The 20,313-nt window shown below is 37.2% G+C and overlaps 1 protein-coding gene across 2 annotated transcripts in view; it reads left to right on the top strand.

Moving 5' to 3' along the window:
* Positions 1 to 668: 668 nt before the first annotated feature.
* Positions 669 to 20,313, top strand: part of LOC149002151 (protein transport protein SEC24 A-like) — a 51,350-nt gene continuing 31,705 nt past the window's right edge. Inside the window, exons 1-3 of one of the 2 annotated variants that reach the window (XM_089138891.1) lie at positions 669 to 943; positions 12,712 to 13,713; positions 13,850 to 13,988. In XM_089138891.1, coding sequence (XP_088995017.1) covers positions 12,763 to 13,713; positions 13,850 to 13,988 — 1,090 coding nt within the window. In that variant the 5' untranslated portion in view covers positions 669 to 943; positions 12,712 to 12,762. The remainder of the gene's footprint in view (positions 944 to 12,711; positions 13,714 to 13,849; positions 13,989 to 20,313) is intronic. The other variant, XM_089138890.1, reaches the window with a different exon arrangement.

Below are 20,313 nucleotides of genomic sequence, written 5' to 3'. Positions count from 1 at the left end.
CTGGTTTGCTACATGGTTGACTATATTGCTTATTGGGCTCGCAAAATTCATTTTTGTAAATATTGACAAGTCCCCAGATACATGATAACGACAAAAGTGCAACTACCCAAGAACATATGTAAAGTAGAAGATGTGAATTTTTTTTTTTTGGCAATTGATTTTTTTTAACTTCTAAAAAAAAAAAAAAGATTTTTGTTAAACTGAAGTATGGAATGTATATATTTCTTTTAAGAGTGTATGTATTTAACTAGGTATCGGTTGAAAACTCAAATATAAGTAAAACAAGACTTTCGATTGTATGCATATGTATATGAGTCAAATTGTCAAACAAGTTATCTGTCTCTAAGTTATTTGAATTAAATTGATTTAAATAGTTTCAAGAATTTTAATTGACCATTATAGACATCATGTATTACTATACGAAAGTCTAATTAATTGAATACAAAGGGGCATTGGAGGGAAACGAAATGTAACCGTGTACCTTGAGTTTATTCTTATATAATAATAATAATAATAATAATAATAATAATAATAATAATATTATGATAGTATGATATATAGTATATAATATATTTTGTAACCGAAACGATTCTGCTGCCGCATGGAACGAACCCGGTTCGGTATTCATCCCAAGACGACTTTGAAGAAACAAGACATTTCTCACTCCCGATACCCAAGAGCCTTTGGGCTAACGGCGGTCTGAGAACTCCCTCGTTGTCGTCGTCTCGTTTTATTTTATGTTTCTCTTGTGATGACTGAATTGGGAAGAGAGAGAGCAGATCTTGATCAAGGAAAAACCAAGTTGCTTAATTCGAGAAATTAGATCTGCGGATTGAAATCTACTGTCTTCCTGTTGCAACTGAAGTCTCTATTCTTCCCTCCCGAACTGCGACTGAGGAGCTCTGACGCCTTCTTCCACACCAAAGTTCTCGAGCTCAAATAGGTTTTCTTTCTTCTTTCCATATTTTCAATTATCATCTTTCTTCTTCGTCATCTATATTGGATTTGCAAAAACACCCCGAAATAGCCACCAGCTGCTGCCCTGTTATAGTGGTTGCTGGAGGAAATTGGAAACCCAATTGGGTGTTTTCACATTTCAAATGGGCGAATGATTCGCTTTTGGTCAGTTATTTAGTGTTAAATATCTGATAGACTTTGATCTAGTTATAGAAAGATGAACACACTCTTTCTCTCAAATTTGATCCATATCAAAGAAACTAAGTGCTGTGGTTAGAAGGACTGCCTCTATAAAGCCAAACATGTGACAGAAAGAAAATAATGGTGGGAGCCCCTGCCACGGTATACGGCTTGACTGGTACTCCCCTGTTGCTACCATGAAGAATGGAGGCTGAAAAGTTGTGAGAGTCCTGTAGGCTGCAACCTTAATTTCATGATCAACAAGTTCAGATATTGAAGCACATAAACAATTACATCAATCTCTCGTGGGGATTAGATGTTGGATATGTATTAGCATGCTTAATCAGCAATTCTACAAATTTTGAATACATGAGCTGAGAGCCTGAGAACCTTATAGGCACTGTTTGTTTGCAAAGTGGGTGAAAAAAAAGGAGTGGAAAAAATAAACATGTGAGACCTATATGTAATGGGGTGGAGGAATATGAAAGTAAATGAAAGGAAGTTTGTGCAAAAGTTTTAAATGTGGGTCCCTCTTTTGTTGTTTTTCACACTTTTCCACAATATTTCAACTATTTCATGAGACTTTGAAAAGAGATGGTGTGGAAAAGTTAGCATGCTACATCAGCAGATTCTTTAAATTAAGGAAGTTTGTCTACCAACTTTCTCCTAGTGAACCAAACAAGCCACACTTTGGGATTTTATAGAAAAATTTACTTCAAACTTTTTTCCACCCTTTTTTTTCCATCCCACTTCAAATTCAGTAAACAAACGGTGGCTTATGGTATTAATTTAGACATTAGATTGTATAGAGTTTTGAAAATTGTCCTAAAGTTTACTTCGACTAGGTGTTTGAGGAGATCAGATCTTCTGATCCACCACCATATGTCAGAGAAGTCAATTAGTTGTTATTTCTAGGGCATGGTCAAAATAAAAATAGATTGGACTTGCTATTTATCATTCCTGCAAATATTTTGCTAGAAGCTTGTAAAGTGGAATTGGAAGAATAGGATGCACGATTGTGGCTTTGTTTTTGTTGGGATCTTTTTGTTGCATCAGAGTCTTGAGTATGCTATAATCTTATTTGATCTCTGTTGCCTAGTAATGACAATAATGAAGCTTATTCCTCGCTCATTCCTTGTACTGGTTCAGTGTAGAAGGTTCTCCTCGTCTATTTCTTTCAAATTTTTTTTGTTCGCTGTTATCAAAATACTGTTACCCATAGTACTTGTTCCATTAGTAATGCCAATAGGTTTACTGTTTGCATCTGTCTTTAAGTTGAACCTACTTGACCAATGGCTGAAGAGCTTGCTTTTGATACACTTTTGAGGATCATGAATGTAAGTTTCTTGCTCTTAGATTTGAAACTTGCACTTCAAGGGGCTGCTGATCATTCCTCAGTTGAGGGTCACTATTGGGATTTCTCTTGTTAAGCTGAAACCATTTTCTGCTGGCTGCTTAGATGTGTGTTTTCTGATATGCTGGGTATAACTTGTCGTATCCTATGGCCGATCTTTGGAGAAGGAAAATTGATTTATTTCAGCAGTTATGGCTTCTATAATCCCTAAACTAGAATCCCACTTTCATTAGGGGATGGGTTGTATCAAAATAAGAAAATGTACTTAGAAAGAGGTGAAGGCAATGTGGGTTTTAAGACTTAAAAGGCACACAATAATGTAATATTCAACTCACTAATCAATGCTTTATCGTTCAGCTCGTACATATTTAATTCAAAATGTCATTAATCTTGAGCTTTTAGCCCTATTGAACCTTTCTTGAGATCCAATTATAGGAAAGAAAGGACCAAGCATAAAAGGGAACCAAAATATGGTGGAAGCTAGAAATATAGGAATCAGGAAATGGTTTATTTTATTTACTTAAGATTTTATTCATGAATGAGCAAATATACTCCTTTTTTTAACTTCTGCAAAAATAGTGAAAAATGTAATTCTAAAAGGATTAAAATTCAAACCTCTGGTTCAAGGAGAAAAAATTGGACTTTTGATGGTAGGTGTAATTTTTACAACAACAATAAGCCTTGTCCCAACTAAATGGGTTCGGCTACATGGAATTCTTGCCTTCCAATCAATTCTGTTTGAGGCCATGCTTGATACAAGGCTTAAGCTATGCATATCCTTTCTCACCACTTCTCTTAAGGTTATTTTATGCTTACTCTTAGTTCTTCTAGTTCCTTCAATCTGGATTATATCACTTTTCCATATATGGGCATTTATAGGTCTCTGTTGAACATAGTTGTGCCACCTCAAATGACTTTCTCGAAGCTTATCACTTATAGGAGCAAACTCCCAGACCAACTTTAATATGATCATTCATTATCTTATCCTTTCTAGATTTGCCACTTATCCATATTAGTGTCCTCATTTTTGCTACACTGAGTTTATCTATATGATTTTTTTTAACAGTTCAATTCTCTGCATCATACATCATAGCTGGTCGAACGATGGTCCTATAGAATTTTCCTTTAAGCTTTAATGGTAGGTGTAATTTTTATTTTTGATATTTTTTTACTTGTTTTTCAAATCTAAAAATTGTATAAGTCTCTATAACCGATAAGAGCCAAAAAAAAAATAAAATAAAAAAAAAAAAATCATTGTTTTGATGTTTAATCCTGTTTCTTTCATTCAGATTGGTTTTAAATGGCATTTGTGCATACTAAATTAAGTTTGGTGGAACATAAATACTTGAATTTGAATTCAAACAGATCCAAGAACCAAGATTGCATAAATTTGATTTATATTGAAGTAGTCTGGGTCTGATCAGACATTATTTTGTTGACGTCCAAAAACGATATACACGATCAAGCTTGGGTAAAAACCTGAAGTATTTATTTTGATTGTTCTCTATGTCAAACTATTGCATGGGATTGGGTTCAGAATCTTATAAATTGGTTGTATATCAACACAAAAACAAATTCTAGTTCGAGTTAGTGTGGAGAAAGTATCAGGTTTCTAGTACTTATATAAACTTGGCATTTATAAATATGGCCAATGTAATCCACCTAAAATATATATATATATATATATATATATATATATATATATATATATATATATATATATATATATATATATATATATATATATATATATATATATATATATATATATATATATATATTCATCCAAAAAAAGAGAATGCCTAATTTATGCTTTACAAGATCTCTCATTAGACACTAGTACACTTGGATAAAAATCAAAAGTATTGTTTTGAGTTAGCTTTTCTTGTTTTGATTTTTCCCCCCTTCTTCTTGTTGGGTTCTGTGACCATAGTTCATGCATTATGTTTTGAATGTGGAAAATAGGCTTTATAGAAAACCAAAGTAATCATGGCCACCCCCTTCTTATTGCGGGGTTCTGTGACAATACTTCATGCATTGTGTTTAGAATGTAGAAAATAGGCTGTATAGAGCATGGTTATCAAAGAGTTTGACTAGGCGGCACGACGGTTTTTCAACTACCTTGTTTTGAACCACTTTGTTAACATGCAATTTTTTGGCCACTTTTTCACCTAATTGCTACCACTTTGTCGCCTTTTGCATCTTATTGCCGCCTAGACGCCAAAATGGTCGCCTTTTTGACATTTTGTGCATGATAATATTTTTTCTTGATTTTTAAAAAAATAAATTTTATTCTACAAAGCCATATATGAACTTAATAGTTAGTCAGTTTGGAATTCGGAATCAATGAAACATTAAATAGATAAGGCACTTATTTAGGATTACACTATCATAGAGGTAAGTAAAAATGTAAAATTACTACTTTCATTTTCATGCTTATAATTTGATATAGTTTATAGTCAATGTTATGATGCTTGATGAGATGAATTTATGTTTGTGTTCTTTTTTGAATAATCTTTCATAATTATGATTCTTGAATGCTTTTTTTTTTTTTTGTAAATGAATGTGATTCTTGAATGTTTCTTTGTCTTATAATAAAAATTTATCAGCGTAACAGTTGTCATATTGAAAAAATTTGACCCAACCGCTTTAGTTGCCTTATTGCCACCTAGGCGCCGCTTTGTTGCCTAATCGCCTAGGCGGAGCCTCAACCGCTTTGGTCGCTTTGCCACTTTGACAACCTTGGTATAGAAAAAACCAAAGTAATCATGGCATTTTTGGCCTTGGCACCACCAAATTGAGTTGGCTGAAAAAATAAAAAATACCTGGTTTTCTCTCTGTTTCAACCAAATCCAGGTTTCTGGCAGGCTAAGTTCTCCTTGATTTCTGGGGTATGAACTTTTAAGTGGATTTACTTTGCAATTAGCGGAAAATAAAGGAGAAAGAAGGTAAACGGAAAAAGAAAGAGAATTGTATGAGCCGAAATGCTTCATTTTGGTACTTGGATACTTAGGATGGTATCCGCTTACTTCTAATTAGAGGTGGCACGACCTTGAGAGTGGATTTATAAAGTAATCAACCCAGTTAAGTTACTCAAAGCCAGTTAAAGGATTCACTTCTTGATTTTGTTCCAAAGGGTCCAACTTATTGAAATTGAACTATAGTAGTACAACTTTAGCACCTTATACGGGCGCATAACTTAATTAATGGAAAGATGAAATTGTGACACAAGGTCCTAATTGAATTAGATTAGCTTTCAATGGTAACAAATTTCCTTGTAAATAACAAAATGAGTTCTTATTAGTCATTTTAAAGTGTTAACTGCATTAGCCCAAAATGGCACTACATGGACTTCTGTGAGACTGTTTGATGTAGAATTGAAGACATATTTAAGAAAGAAGAAGCCCATTGGGTCAGGCCCATCAGAGGTCTAAAGTTATCACCCAAATCAGCCCATGACTTTCATGGGCTAAGGCTGTTTTAGTGGGTTAAAGTCAGCCCACATATTCATGGTCTAAGACCTAAGACCAAGTCTCCCAAGTCTAGTTTTTGAAAAGTCAATAAAAGGAGCTGTGTTTTGAAAATAAAAGAACTCACTATCAAAGGAGTTTTCCTTATCAAGAGTTAGGTAGTAGTTGAATTATTAATAGGTAAGGTGGTGTTAGCTAGTGGTTGGATGTACCATTAATGTTTATGTCTCGTTAGAATGCTATTTAAAGAGACTTATGTAAGAGGTGAAGACACAATTCATCTATTAAAATCAAATTGCTTTGTTAGCATTCCTTCTCTATGGTGACTCCTTGTGTTTGATTAAAGTAGGTTGGTGTACGATCCAATCGACCCACCTTGCGGTGTGAAGCCCAAGTGTTATATTGTTATTTTCAATTCCTTCATATTGTCCTTTCAATTTCTTCATCATAGTTCTACCCCTGTTTTGAAGATCTATTTAGCCCGTTTTGTTATGCTATTATCCTTATAAAACCACTATAGTTTCAGCCCTCTTCCACATCTAAATTCTATTTCATCTTAAGTCTATCAAATTTGAACTTGATTCCCTGTGAAAGGTCCTATTTGGCTACTGTTTTGATCAATCAAATACAATACCATATTATTTGGTATCAAAGCCATGACAAGGAGTGAAACTTCTGGATTGGATACTGACCTTATGATAGCAATGGTGAGGATGTTGCAACAATTAAGCAATCAAATCACTGCAACCCACAAGCAAGTGGAAGAGAGATTCTCAGCAATGGAGGCTAGAGTTGTTGCCTCTACTCATGCTCCACACCCTCCACTTGTTGAAGAATCCCATCCAACTCACTTTATAGCCAACTTTCTTACCCGGATGAATATAGGGAGAGGGCCCCAAAGGATTCCAGTTGTGCTACCAACCCTCGAAGAGCACATACGGAGTTATTTCGCTGGAGAACAATCTACATTCAACAAGCATGTTGGTGACTCTGAAAAGGTAAAGCTTGAACACCAGGAGTTCATTCACACTAAACATAACACAGGGCTAGTATTGGCTCTTGTTACGAGAGAAGTTACCCCTCAACCTAAAGTGACATTCCCTCCACTTATCAAAGAGTTACTTTCTGATTTTCCTGAGGTGGTTCCTGATGAGTTGCCTAATGAGCTATCTCTTATGCGCAATATTCTGCATGCCACTGATTTGGTATCGGGTTTGATGTTACCATACCTACCGGCCTATCACTTCATCTTAGTAGAGCACAATGAATTCAAACGACAGGTGGATGAGTCGCTACATAAAGGATTCATTCAAGAGAGCATAAGTCCATGTGTTGTACCGACATTACTCACTCCAAAGAAGGACGGCTCATAGCGTAAGTGTCTGGACAGTCGAGTATAGGTTTCCTATACCGCGGCTTGATGCCATGTTAGACATGATGTTCAGGGCTAAGATCTGTTCTAAATTGGGCCTTAGAAGTGGCTATCATCAGATTTGTATTAGGCCTAGAGACGAATGGAAGGCTATCTTCAAAACCAGGGATGGTCTATTCAAACGGAAAGTAATGCTTTTTGGTCTGACAACTGCACCTAGCACCTTCATGAGGGTTATGACACAGGGGCTTGAAGCTGATCTAGAGAAGATAAGAAGCATCATCGGCTGGCCTAACCCAAGGACCATCACTAAAGTTTGTAATTTCCATCGACTTGCATCATCTTCCAGGAGAGTCATTCGGAACTTCAGTGCAGTCATGATACCTATTACCAAATGTTTAAAGCAAGGCAATGGCAAGTTCAAATGGAAGAATTCTCCACGACATGATAGCACTTGGATTCATGTTGATAATCTCAAGAAACTCGATCCCACTTGGTATGAGCGTTACATATCATTCTTCCATTCGTCGGAGACAAAGGTTTTCAAGCCGGGGAGAGTTGATGCAGAATTGAAGACATATTTAAGAAAGAAGAAGCCCATTGAGTCAGGCCCATCAAAGGTCTAACGTTATCACCCAAATCAGCCCATGACTTTCATGGGCTAAGGCTGTTTTAGTGGGTTAAAGTTAGCCCACATATTCATGGTCTAGACCTACTAAGCCCAAGTCTAGTTCTTGAAAAGTCAATAAAAGGGGTTGTGTTTTGAAAATAAAAGAACTCATTGTCAAAGGAGTTTTCCTTGTCAAGAGTGAGGCAGTAGTTGAGTTATTAATAGGTAAGGTGGTGTTAGCTAGTGGCTGGATGTTACCATTAATGTTTATGTCTCTTTAAAATGCTATATAAAGAGACTTATGTAAGAGGTGAAGACACAATTCATCTATTGAAATTAAATTGCTTTGTTAGCATTCCTTCTCTATGGAGACTCCTTGTGTTTGATCAAGGTAGGTTGGTGTTCGATCCAATTGACCCACCTTGTGGTGTGAAGCCCGGGTGTTATATTGTTATTTTCAATTCCCTCATATTGTCCTTTCAATTTCTTCATCATAGTTCTACCCCTGTTTTGAAGATCTATTTAGCCCGTTTGTTATGCTATTATCCTTATAAAACCACTATAGTTTCAACCCTCTTCCACATCTAAATTCTGTTTCATCTTAAGTCTATCAAATCTGAACTTGATTCCCTGTGAAAGGTCCTATTTGGCTACTGTTTTGATCAATCAATACAGTACTACATTACTGTTACTTGTGTAGAATCATCCTAAAGAAAAGTCATTGGAAGAACCCATAGAGTGACTCAAACTTGAAAGGAAAACTGCTCATGCAAACCAATGCTTACATCCCTAAATTTTAACATGGCCAGCATTTTCTTGTAAAGTTTGTTTGGCATCCTGGTTATGGTTCTGGATGGTTTGGAAAGTGACTCCTTTATTTGGGGGGGGGGCAATTTTTTCTGGTCAGCAGAACAGTTGGTGTAGATTCAATTTGTATGTTAGATCTTCCTGGCATTATTGGGGACATGGACTCTTCTGCTCATTTTGTTATTTCTTTCGGTAGAAAGCGTGTTCATACTTTATAGTGATCTTGCCTGGTGCAGATGTCTCTCCCATTTTTGGACCTATTTTATGCTTGTCTGGTCTGATTCAGTTTCTTCTATTTTTAGATTTTGCTTTTTTACTATATAATTATAAAAGGTGGGAAATGATTTAGAATGTCTAGGGGTCTGATTTATAACTACATTTGGTGGATGGGCTATTTATTGAAGGATAGGTTGTAGACAGGCATGTACCAATTTTAAATAAACCAACAACTATCACCCCGCAAAGGAATTCCTATGCCAGTTCACCATATCCCTTTTCATGGCGATAATTGCAACTCAGGCCATATCCATCCCTTAAATTTGCGTCAATGCATTTATTATTTTAATTTTAATTTTTCTGCCCATACAGATAAATACAAGAGTTAACCATGGTCATAGCATTCCTGCTATCAGTGTTACCACTTACCACCCCATTCCTGATCAGTGTCTGAAATTGCAATCCGCAACTTGATCCAACTCGAAAAGGTCCTTCATTTTGCTGATGAAGGCAAGTTTTTGGGTATCATTTTACATCTGTTGTCACCAACTCGCACGTATCATATCTTTTACCAATACCATATTTTTTTGGTGGGAATTGGTACATTTTAGAAACCTCATTCTCTGTGTATAAAATCAGTTGAATACACTTGTTTCATCATACTGGGAAAAACGTACCTGGTTTCTACCTGTTTCAACTTTATCTCAGTCTCTAGCAGGTTCAGAGTATGGTTTAGACCAAGTTTGCTTCCTAGCTTGTTTCGTTATTATATAGCTGTTGATTTTCTTGGATTGCTTTCTTTCTTGCTTTTCTCCCCACCTTAACGTATTGTGTTTCAGCTTATGTTTGTTTTCTTCGTAGTTCTATCCAGATTCTGAAGTAATTCTTGATAGATTAATTAATTATTATTTTCCTTATTCCATCAACTGGTCCTATATATATCATTTCTGAATTCTTTGTAGTCTTTCCCTTGATTTCGTTTATTCTTTGGGTCCATTAATCTATTAGGGAGAATCTTGAAACAATTACACATCAGGAAGAGTATTATAGTGCAGCCTTTTCAAATCCTCTCTATTGAGCTCAGTTTTATGCTTGCTTTAAGAATCCAAACATGTTATAGGCGGTTTTCCAGGAACATTTTGGAACTCTGCTTCTAAAGGCCTAGAAGCAGACTGGGATGATCTGGAGATAAGATCATTGCTTTCTTCCCCCAGACTGAGATGACATCTCTCTTCTAATTTACCGGTTGTTGCTTGACAAGAAATTTTTGACCGACATGAAACTTTTGGTTAAATAGCACAATTTCAGTGTTCACTAAAACACAATTCTAAGCAAAACATATAAAGTTTGGATTTCAGTGAAATTGTGACTCTTTGCAAAACTTCAAACATTGACTCGTGTATAAAAGCAAAACTTTCAAACAGAATTTTGTCGAGCTTTAGAGCTTTTACTCCCTTTGGCTTGAGACTAAGGTGGAACGAAATCCCGTGAAGGAATTTCTCCACCTCAGCTTTCTTACTCTGCATGAAAGGCTTCATAAGAGGTCATGGAGTTGGTCTGGAATGTGGATGCTGTAGGCTACTTTGCTGTGCGACTGGCTCTTTTGCATACTTAGTAACACCCAAGCAAAAACCAAAATCTCCAAGTTTTGACCGAAATTTTGGTCGAAACCTGGTTTTTTTTTTTTGTTTTGAAATTTCGACCCTAGGTTTTGGGCCTCATATGACCTCCATTTCATCTGATTTCTTGCCTTCTACCTATCTAAAGCATAATAAACACAATGGACTAGTATTTTGCCAAAAAAACCACTGCAAATTTATCATTCAAGTATACTAACAAATGACTGGTTCTGACAAATACAAACTGTATTGCATATAGGCATAAAATCATCAACATACATGAATTGTTTGATAGAATGGTTATATATACAACAAAATACAATGACCAATTGGATCAAGTGATGGTGTCTTACGTTTAATAAGTTGAAGCCCATATATCATGTATACATAGGTATTTTTTCAAAATGCATGATTAAACAAATAGTTTTTAAAATCAGACAATTAAAAAAATAGTAGCAAATAATAAAAAATAAGTTTAACAACATACAATCATAGATCCTAGTCCCAGACTAAACATATATCAATTTCAAGGCAACACAAGACCATTTAAGTCATGAACAAAACAAAAATTAAAAAATGGGAAGTTTGGAACTGTTGGGTAGGGTTCATGCTTCACTTTCTCTTGCTGCCAGAGTTTTCTTTGTAGCTGTTGTGGCTTAAGAGGTGGTTGGAGGCAAAACAGGAGCAAAAGAGGAGCAAAAGAGGTGTTTGAAGGCAAAGGAGTTGTGAAAATTAAGTGAAAATGGGATAGAAATCAACAAAAACCAAGGAAAAACAAGTTGGAAGTGTTGAGACCAGCGAAATTTAGGTCGAAACCTATGAAGGTTTCATTTCGATTTCTGAAAATGCAGTGATTTCAGTCAAAATTTCGACCGTTTTGATGGAAATTAAGTTGTTTATGAACTAGCCAGATATAGCAATTTAGTTCTCAGCTTTTGTCCTTCCAATTTGTCACCTCGTTTGCAATTAAGAGAGTTTTGTCCTTTTTTTACATAGATAGCTTCTCCAGTTTACTCTTCTTCAACCTCCCCTTCAGGGTGGCGTTCCTTGCCAATGATTAAAATTTTCTGTCTTTGTTTCAGAGAAACTAGAATTGAACTTCTCTGTCATTCAGAATTTCTGTCACGTATCTGCGTAACTATTGCACCCAGTTGGTTGTGGGTTTGAAACTTGGAAGCAGCCTCTCTTGCAAGCATGAAGCAGGGGATAAGACTGCATACATTTGACCCTTGCAGACTGCACTAGCAGGAGTTTCACAAACTGGATGTTTTCATTCTCTCGTTCTCACTTTTTTAAGACTCTCTTTGGCTTGAGACTCCAGATTGCTAGAGAACCTCTTTTTTTTTAAAACACAATTCCTTGTTCTGTTGCTCAACAAGGCTTGGTGGTCAATTGGGAGTGTTCTCTTCAACATTTGTGTGGATTTTTATCATCATTTGGCCAAATTTTCTACTGTGCGGCTGTTTTTTTTTTTTTTTTTTGGGGGGGGGGGGGGGACTTTAAGAAACTCTTCATTTAGAGGATTTCATGGCCATCATATGTTATACTGGCTGAAGGCAAACTACGAATTCTGGTTTTGCCCATTGGGCTGGACATTTTGAAATTTACCTGGAACTGGATCAAATTTTGTTGGAATTTCAACCATTCATTAAAGCATTTTCCTTTTGGTGGGGTTAAAATTCCGCCAAAATCCAACATTTAGATCTTGATTGTTGGACAGGTGGCAGGCCTGTTCCCTCTTTTTATTTTCTCTTCAATGATGGCGTTTAATTTGTTCTCCTAATTGGTTTCACTAATGGAACATTAAATGCAAGTTGTTTCTAGTATCTTAAGCATTTGTGCTGTTTGTGTGTGGGACAATGACTGAACAGGGGATGAGATCTTCATTATCTCATGTATGGAGTAATGAGTGATGGCAAGTGTATATTGAATAGCTAGTGTTAAGAGGGCAGATTTTATAACATTGCCAAACTATCAGCTTTCATATTTTATCTGGTACATGTTGCTTCTGGACATATTAAGGATGAAATTTCTTATTCCAATCTCTCTTGGTTTCATAACTCTTTAGTATATTATAATTCTCTTTCTTAATTCTCTAATTATGCATTTGATGTGTTTATCTGTAGCAGGGCTGGCGCATGGAACTGTAACTCATTACGGGAGATCAAGTAAGCTAAATGCAACCAATGGCCAATGATAAGACTGGACCACCAACTTTCCCAGGAAGACCTGCTGCCTCTCCCTTTGCAGCTGCTCCTCCAACAATGATTCCCTCCTTGTCCTCTGGACCAGTGTATGGATCTAATGCCTCTGGCCATGGGGCTTCACCGCCAACTAGGTTTAATGGTCCATCTATGTATTCTCCACCATCTTCTTATGTCCCACAAGATGTTGGTTCCTATCAGCGTCCTCCAACATCTTATTTTCCTCCTCCAAATCAGTCAACACCTCCCTCATTTGGAACACCTGCAGGGCAGCCAGGGTCATCGCCATTTATTCTTCCTTCTGCGGGCCAACAAAATTTAACTCCACCTCCGCCTGTTTCTTTCCGTCCACAGTCCCAGATTCCTTTAGTACCCATGGGAGCTCCTCCTCAAACTGTACCTCCTACACCACCAAGAGGGACTACGCCCCACACTTCACTGGAGTCCCAGTATCCTGCCTCCAGACCAACTCTGCAGCCATCGTTACCTGGATATTCCAATGTGCAAGCTAATCCAGCTTCACAATTTCCTTCTGCTCAGTCTCCATTTTATGCTCAACAAGGAGGTCATGTACCACCTCCACCTGTAGCAGCTCCTAGTAGTCTTAATCCAAGGGAACAACTGCAACACCCTAGTGCAGTTCCTCCTATGGGTCCCATTCAAGGATTAGTGGAGGAGTTTGAGTCGCTGTCTGTTGGATCTGCTCCTGGAGCAATTGACCCAATGCTTAATTCTAAAGCATTGCCAAGGCCTTTGGAAGGTGACATTGAGCCAAAGTCCTTTGTTGAGATGTACCCTTTAAATTGCCATCCAAGATATTTAAGGCTCACGACCAGTGGAATACCAAACTCACAGTCATTGTTTTCTAGGTGGCACTTGCCTATAGGAGCAGTAATTCATCCGCTTGCTGACTCTCCCGATGGGGTAAGTAACAATAGTACTCAATCCAGATATGTTATTGGAAGATATAACTCAATCCCAATATGTTATTGGAAGATATAATGATACAATGCATTTATAATCGTATTCATATACTTGTTCACTTCTTGTATTTATTCAGGAGGAAGTGCCTACAGTTAATTTTGGACCAATGGGAATAATTCGATGTAGAAGATGTCGCACGTATGTCAATCCCTATGTTACATTTTCTGACGGGGGTAGAAAGTGGCGATGCAACATCTGTGCTTTGCTCAATGATGGTACATTACTACTCAACTATCTATTCCAGGAAACAAATTTGTCCACAGTAAACTGACTTGTCTCTAGTAGTGTGTAGCCAAACTCCCGCCCTTTCCCCTCTACTGATATGCCACTTCAGCCAACATCCACCTTATAGTTTTATCATATTTGTGATTTAGCTGCATAGTTTTCCTTGCATAATTGAGTAGTTCTATGTACATACTTTTATGTCCCGTTGCAAGTATCCATATCTCTCTGTTCAATATCTCTCTTCATTTTTCCCTGCATAAAGTGTGCACTCACATAAAAGTTCATACATACCTGGATAATGTTGAAGCATGTCATTGAACAAATGATAACTCATACATTCACAAAGTTGCAATTATCTTGCTGTGCTCGACAAGATTAATGCCTTTTAAACATGCTTGATGCATCATCAAGTGTCTCCTTATTTCTTGTTACCACTACAAAATTTGATGGTTTATTTGAGGGCATTTATATCCTTACCATTTCTGAATCAATCAATTGAATAAAAGAGAGATGGCATACTGATTGACCTATTCTCACATAGCCCTTTCTCTACCTTCCATGTTTCCCTCATCTCTCTCATGCACACACATTTCTTATTCTCTTGTGGGTTGTGCCTCTTAGTCTTCCATCAGCCACCACATGTTATGGTGTATGGGCTTCCAAACTTGCATCTTGGCCTTCATACCGGATCAATGTCTAATGTAAATGCATTGATACAATTCAGTTCCTCACAACTAGGCCTTATTTTCTACTAAAAAGCCTTATTGAGTCATTTTTACCTCTTTAGTTTGAGAAAAATTTCCTCTTTTCTTATCTATGTGTCACCATCTCATACTAAATTGTGTTTAATGGTCTGTACTCTCATTGAAATGCTCTTGGCAATGGTTATTACAGAGCCTTCTAGCCTAGTCAAATCATTTAGGTGATGCCTTGTTAGTCAAGGCATGCATATAAACGAGGGTTTGTTTAGGACTTTTAGGCTATGCTATATTACTGTTTGCCATTTTCCTCACCAAGTTGTATTATGTTTATAATGTCCATTAGCGGTAATTTAAGTTTAAACTGAATAGTTGTTGTTCTGAAATTAATATAAATACTGTAAGCGCACAGATTATGCAGCAAGCAGGTCGATCACATGGAGTAAGTTTTCGATCTTGTTCCTTCAACTGATGTGAGATGTGATATGCTCTTGGAGTAACTTGAATGAACGAAGGTTGCTACGCTTAGCCCGATCTAACTACTCCAACCCTTGTCACTAAGATGGAAAACTGTTAGAGTGGGAAGTTTCGTAAGAGAGAGATAAGGAGACAAAGAATGATTAAAATCGAAAATAACAACTTTATTCAACGGAAAGAAAAAAATTACAATGCATGAAATAAAAATTTTATCTACTTGCCCCCCCCCCCCCAAAAAAAAAAAAACACAATGAACTAAACATAAAATGAAAGGAAATTGCTTACTTGAAGAATAAAAATCTACTAAAAGTTAGCGGCTCCCTTAAAGAGCCAAATGAGGAGATTTTACTAAGGAAGAAGGGCTTTGAAACAGTTTTTAGTGTGTCTACAAGGGAGTGGGGCTAGGCTTTTTGTAGGGTGAAGACTGAGGGAAGTACTTCACCTTTCCCATGTGGGACTAAAGTTAACAGTATAGGATTCCTAAGCAAGACAGGGGACACATGGGGGGGGGGGGGGGGAAGAAATCACTTTTTGTCCTTTCAAAAAATGACTTCATATCTTCTAATCTAGGCTCCGAAATGGTTTGACCTACAAGAAGAAATTGATCCTGACCTTAGGTATCCTCCAAAATGTTTTTTTGTGTGCCTTTTAGCTCCATATTTGCCTTTTGTTAGAAATAGACTGCAAATACAAAAACAAGAAAATTCTTCAAGGTAGCTTGCCTAAAATATGTAAAAGTGTATGCTCTACGCCTTAAGATTTCATACATAAATCCGCTCATTAGTTTGCTTGAAAAAGTCTCCAATATGATCATTTGACACATGGTTTGAGATCTCAGTCCCTAAAAAAACTTAGATCTTGGCCAAGATGTGGTAAAAATCCCCGATCAAACTTGAACCAATTTGAGGGTCCATCTTGGTGGGCATTAGGACCTAGTTTGGTGTGGAATTTGGTATTTAGCCTATTTGAGGCCTTCTAAATACAGTGGTGGCCTTAGATTTGTCAGAAAACAAGTGTATATATGTAATCCAACTCAACTCTAACTTTAAACCGATAGTTGAAGGAGTGCAAATGCAGACTTATAAAACATGATTTACACAACAATTACTTGATATAAATGAAAAATATAGATTTAAGTCAAATAATACATTAAACATGTTTAGTTCACTATTTCACATTACAACATTGATTTACTTATAAGTTACACCACGAGAGTAAAAAAGTGAAATCAATGACCCTGCAACTCTTCCAATTTCTGCTCCACCAGCACCACCTCCATGAGTGATGAGTGTAGAACATATTTTTTGAAAGAAATGAAGTTTGGGAAGAACACTCACCTTTCTTTAAGATTGGTTCCAAAACCAGTGGATCTTTGTTGTAGATGAGCTAAACAACTTGTTCAAGCAGCCTAGGTAGAGATTTGACCAACTTTCTAGTGAAAAATCTGGCCAAAACATCAAAACCAGCTAAGGGGAAAGTAGTGTCGAGATAGGTTGATCGTGATCTCGACTCGTCTCGAGTCTTAACCAAGATGGGGTATTTATAAAGACTAGGCTGAGTTGAGACTTGCAATTTGAGAGGCCCATGGGGTGGTGTTGGGGTTGACTCGACTCATATGGAATTAATTTAAAAAAAAAGAGAGAGAGATCTCGGTGAATTTCTTTGCCAGATCTTGTGAGACCTCGTACCATGATTCAGCATATTAAACAAGCAATGAAACAATCAAGGAAATATTTCATTTCTAATTTTCGTGTCTGTTGTTTCTTCAATTTTAACCCCTCAAAGTATGCTAAGTCTCAGTAAGGTGAATCTAACAAGTGTAAATCTGAACATTTTTTTTGGTTACATAAATGGGGCCAGGGACTTGAACAAAGAACAATTAAGTAGTGGCCATGGTGGGAGATCTTATGAGTTCTTGGTTTTTTCATAAACTGAGACGAGATCAAGATTGAGATCTGCAAAATGGGATATCTCGCTCGAGATCTCGCCATATCTAACCAGATCTCGCTATATCTCGCCATATCTCGCTATATCTCGCCATATCTTGCCCCATATCTTATTATATCTCGCTGGAACTCTCAATTTTTGCCCAATTTTTAGTGGATTTCAGCCAAATTTTCACTTACAACTACTTTTAGCACATCTACAACATCAAAGGAAGCTCAATCATTCTCTACTTGTTTTATGAACTTATGCGTTAATGACTTATATAGAACTTCTAACGGTTGTATAATTTTATCATTCTATTCTCGAAAGTCAAGATTGTAATACTCATATGGATGGAATCTTGATGACATTTAAGTTATTTGATGTATTTGATACACTTGCCTTTTTATTTATTTGCCTTAATGGTTTTATATTACATGTTATATAACCTTGCATTTTTTAATCCTACAGCATTTCGGTTTCACACTATGGGTAGACTTAAAAATCATACTTAGGTCTGTTTTCTCACAAATCCAAGGCCACTAGTGTGTTCAAAAGGCCTTAAATAGGCTAAATACCAAGTTTTAGCCCAATTGGGACCCTAAGACCCACCAAGATGGGCTACCGAGTTGATGCCCAAAAAATGACATATCTCGACCGAGATCTCGCCAAGATGGTCAAGATCTCGGTATTTCATGGTAGCGAGATCTCGCTCGAGAGCGAGACCTTCTACCATGGTAGTGGCAAAGCTTGGATAATCCGCCTGGAGGATCGCCTCTAACTCAAGTGGCAGATATGGAGAGAAAGTCAAAGAACTTTGCATCATAGAGGCAACTTTGACATCCAATCAGCAGCAACATTCACGTTGCTTTAGATGTGATTTATTTGGATATGCCCATTAAATTCAACAACCTATGTTGTTGACTACCTTGGCCGGCCTACCGTGAGTCGCCCATCTAGTGGAAAGGCATGATATTGCCCCTAGTGAGTCCAACTCCACGTACAGAGGACCAAGACCCTTCTTTACAGCCAATAATACACCTTCCTTGATAGCAAGCAATTCTGCTTCCAGGATTGAGCATTTGTCTATCCTCTTCGCAAACCCTCCTTTAAAAGGAACCCAAATGGTTCCTGTATACACCTCCTAGCTGAGTGGAGTTGTTTTGTTCATTTACTGCGGCTTCCATGTTGAGCTTAATGCTCCCTTCCGAAGGTGGTATCCATGCTTGCTTCCCAAGCTTCTCATAGGCCGAGCTATCACGATAAAATATGTCGTCCTAGCTTCTAGCACCGAAGCTGCATATTCGCTGATTAGCACCCCACTGTCCCCTGGTCTACTGTAGTCCTCCTCATGTAAATCCTCCTTCCTACATTGCCGCAACAAATTTAAAGAACATGCAAAGATCAATGGCCAATGCTTCACTTTGACCAACTTTGAGATCGATGAACAAAAATTTGCCTGCATCCACTCCATAAATTTCTAGTATTAAACCAAGCTCATCAATGATGAGGCACCTGTACCAAATGCCTTTGACATAGTTGCACTCCCTTAACACACAGCTGAAATCTTCGCGTCTAGTGAGACAAAAGCTACATAACTCATGCTCCATTAGATGCAAAGATGCAACTTCTTCTTCTTGCCGTTTGTCAACAATCTTCCATGACATACCAACTAGAGGAAGCAGCCAATGCATTGGGAACTTTGAGTTTCCATATGGACATCCACAATATTGTATCACCCAACTCATCTGGCTGGTTAGTCAGATCCTTCAATAGCTCCTCATAGGCCATTCGTAGAAGTTAACTAGAAGAAAACATCACTCCCACCAATCGGTGAAGGTGGGCTACACCTTGCAATTCTCAAACAAGGTTCATTGGGAAGGAATAAGCTGAAACGGTCCGACCACCATCCCCACTTTGAGTGACATAATTACTAACCTTCTCCAACCTCATGTTGCTCAGGATAGGGAGGACTGTCACTGAGGCGAGGTTATTGTCTAGAGCAGTCCAATTATCAAATCTGAAGAGATCAAATTCCCATCTCCAATGGATGCCGTGCAATTACAAGTCACCCCTGGAGCTACATGACATAGGTCAAACTTGGAGAAGGTGACAAGCCTATACCAAGGTATTGGCATCAAATATGAGGTTGACGTTGTGAAAGGCCATTGAGTGCTCATGTTCCTTAAATAACTATCATCTTTTAGCCAAAACTGATGGCTGATGGCTGATGGCTGATCTTTATGAATGGAAAACATACCCATGCACATAAATGAAAGTAATCACTATTTTAAGAACTTCTTTGTTCTTTTTTGAAAATTTTCAATGCTAAGTGCAATATGTATTGCGATAGAGATGATTCTCTATTGGAGATAAAGATAGGGGAAGCCATGGTCCTGGTTTGCAGGTTTGGAGATCAACTTCTTAATCAAAAGGGACGAAATTCCTAGTGTGTGACCTAAGTCATACTTGGACAAGTAATGAGGTGGTGTAACTTGATGAGGGGAGATTCTGCAAAGAGATTGTTTTAGATATCTTGGGTTGATTATAAATAAAGAAGGTGATATTGGTAATCAATATTTCCTATAGAATTAAATAGAGTAGATGAAGTGGAGAGGTGCATTCAAGGTTTTATGTGATTGATGTATTCCTTTAAAAGTTAAAACTTGAAAAGGAAATTTTTAAGGAACGTTGTATGACTAGTTATGATGTATTTTGAGCGCATTTGATATTTAAGAATGTTGATAAACACAATGTTGGTAGAATGGCTTGTGTTGATCAATGTGATCTCAAACCCTCTATTTATAATAAAGTGGAAATAATACTATTACATAAATACCCTTACTTGGGTAACAAGAAAATAGAAAATTACATGAACACAAATTCTAATAGAGTTGGACTCTTAGTAGGACTCAACCAACACTCCCCCTCAAGTTGAGGCATAGATGTTAGTCATGCCCAACTTGCCTTCAATAGGAAGGAAAACTCCTTCTTTCAAACCCTTAATGAAAAATCTGCCACTTGGTCTCTAGACCTCACAAAAGGCATGCAGATGAGCCCTTGTTCCAGCTTTCCTTTGACAAAAAACCTGTCAATTTCAATGTGTTTAGTTCGATCATGTTGTATATGATTATTGACAATACTAATGGCAGCCTTATTGCCACAGCATATAGCATCATAAGGTTTGGAACTTGGACTCCAATATTTTATAGCA

This window comes from Hakea prostrata, chromosome 10 (assembly GCF_041222555.1).
Source record: "Hakea prostrata isolate BN-2017 chromosome 10, UWA_Hpros_2, whole genome shotgun sequence".
In the NCBI taxonomy this organism is placed as follows: domain Eukaryota; kingdom Viridiplantae; phylum Streptophyta; class Magnoliopsida; order Proteales; family Proteaceae; genus Hakea; species Hakea prostrata.
This window is presented reverse-complemented; position numbering and strand designations above follow the sequence as displayed.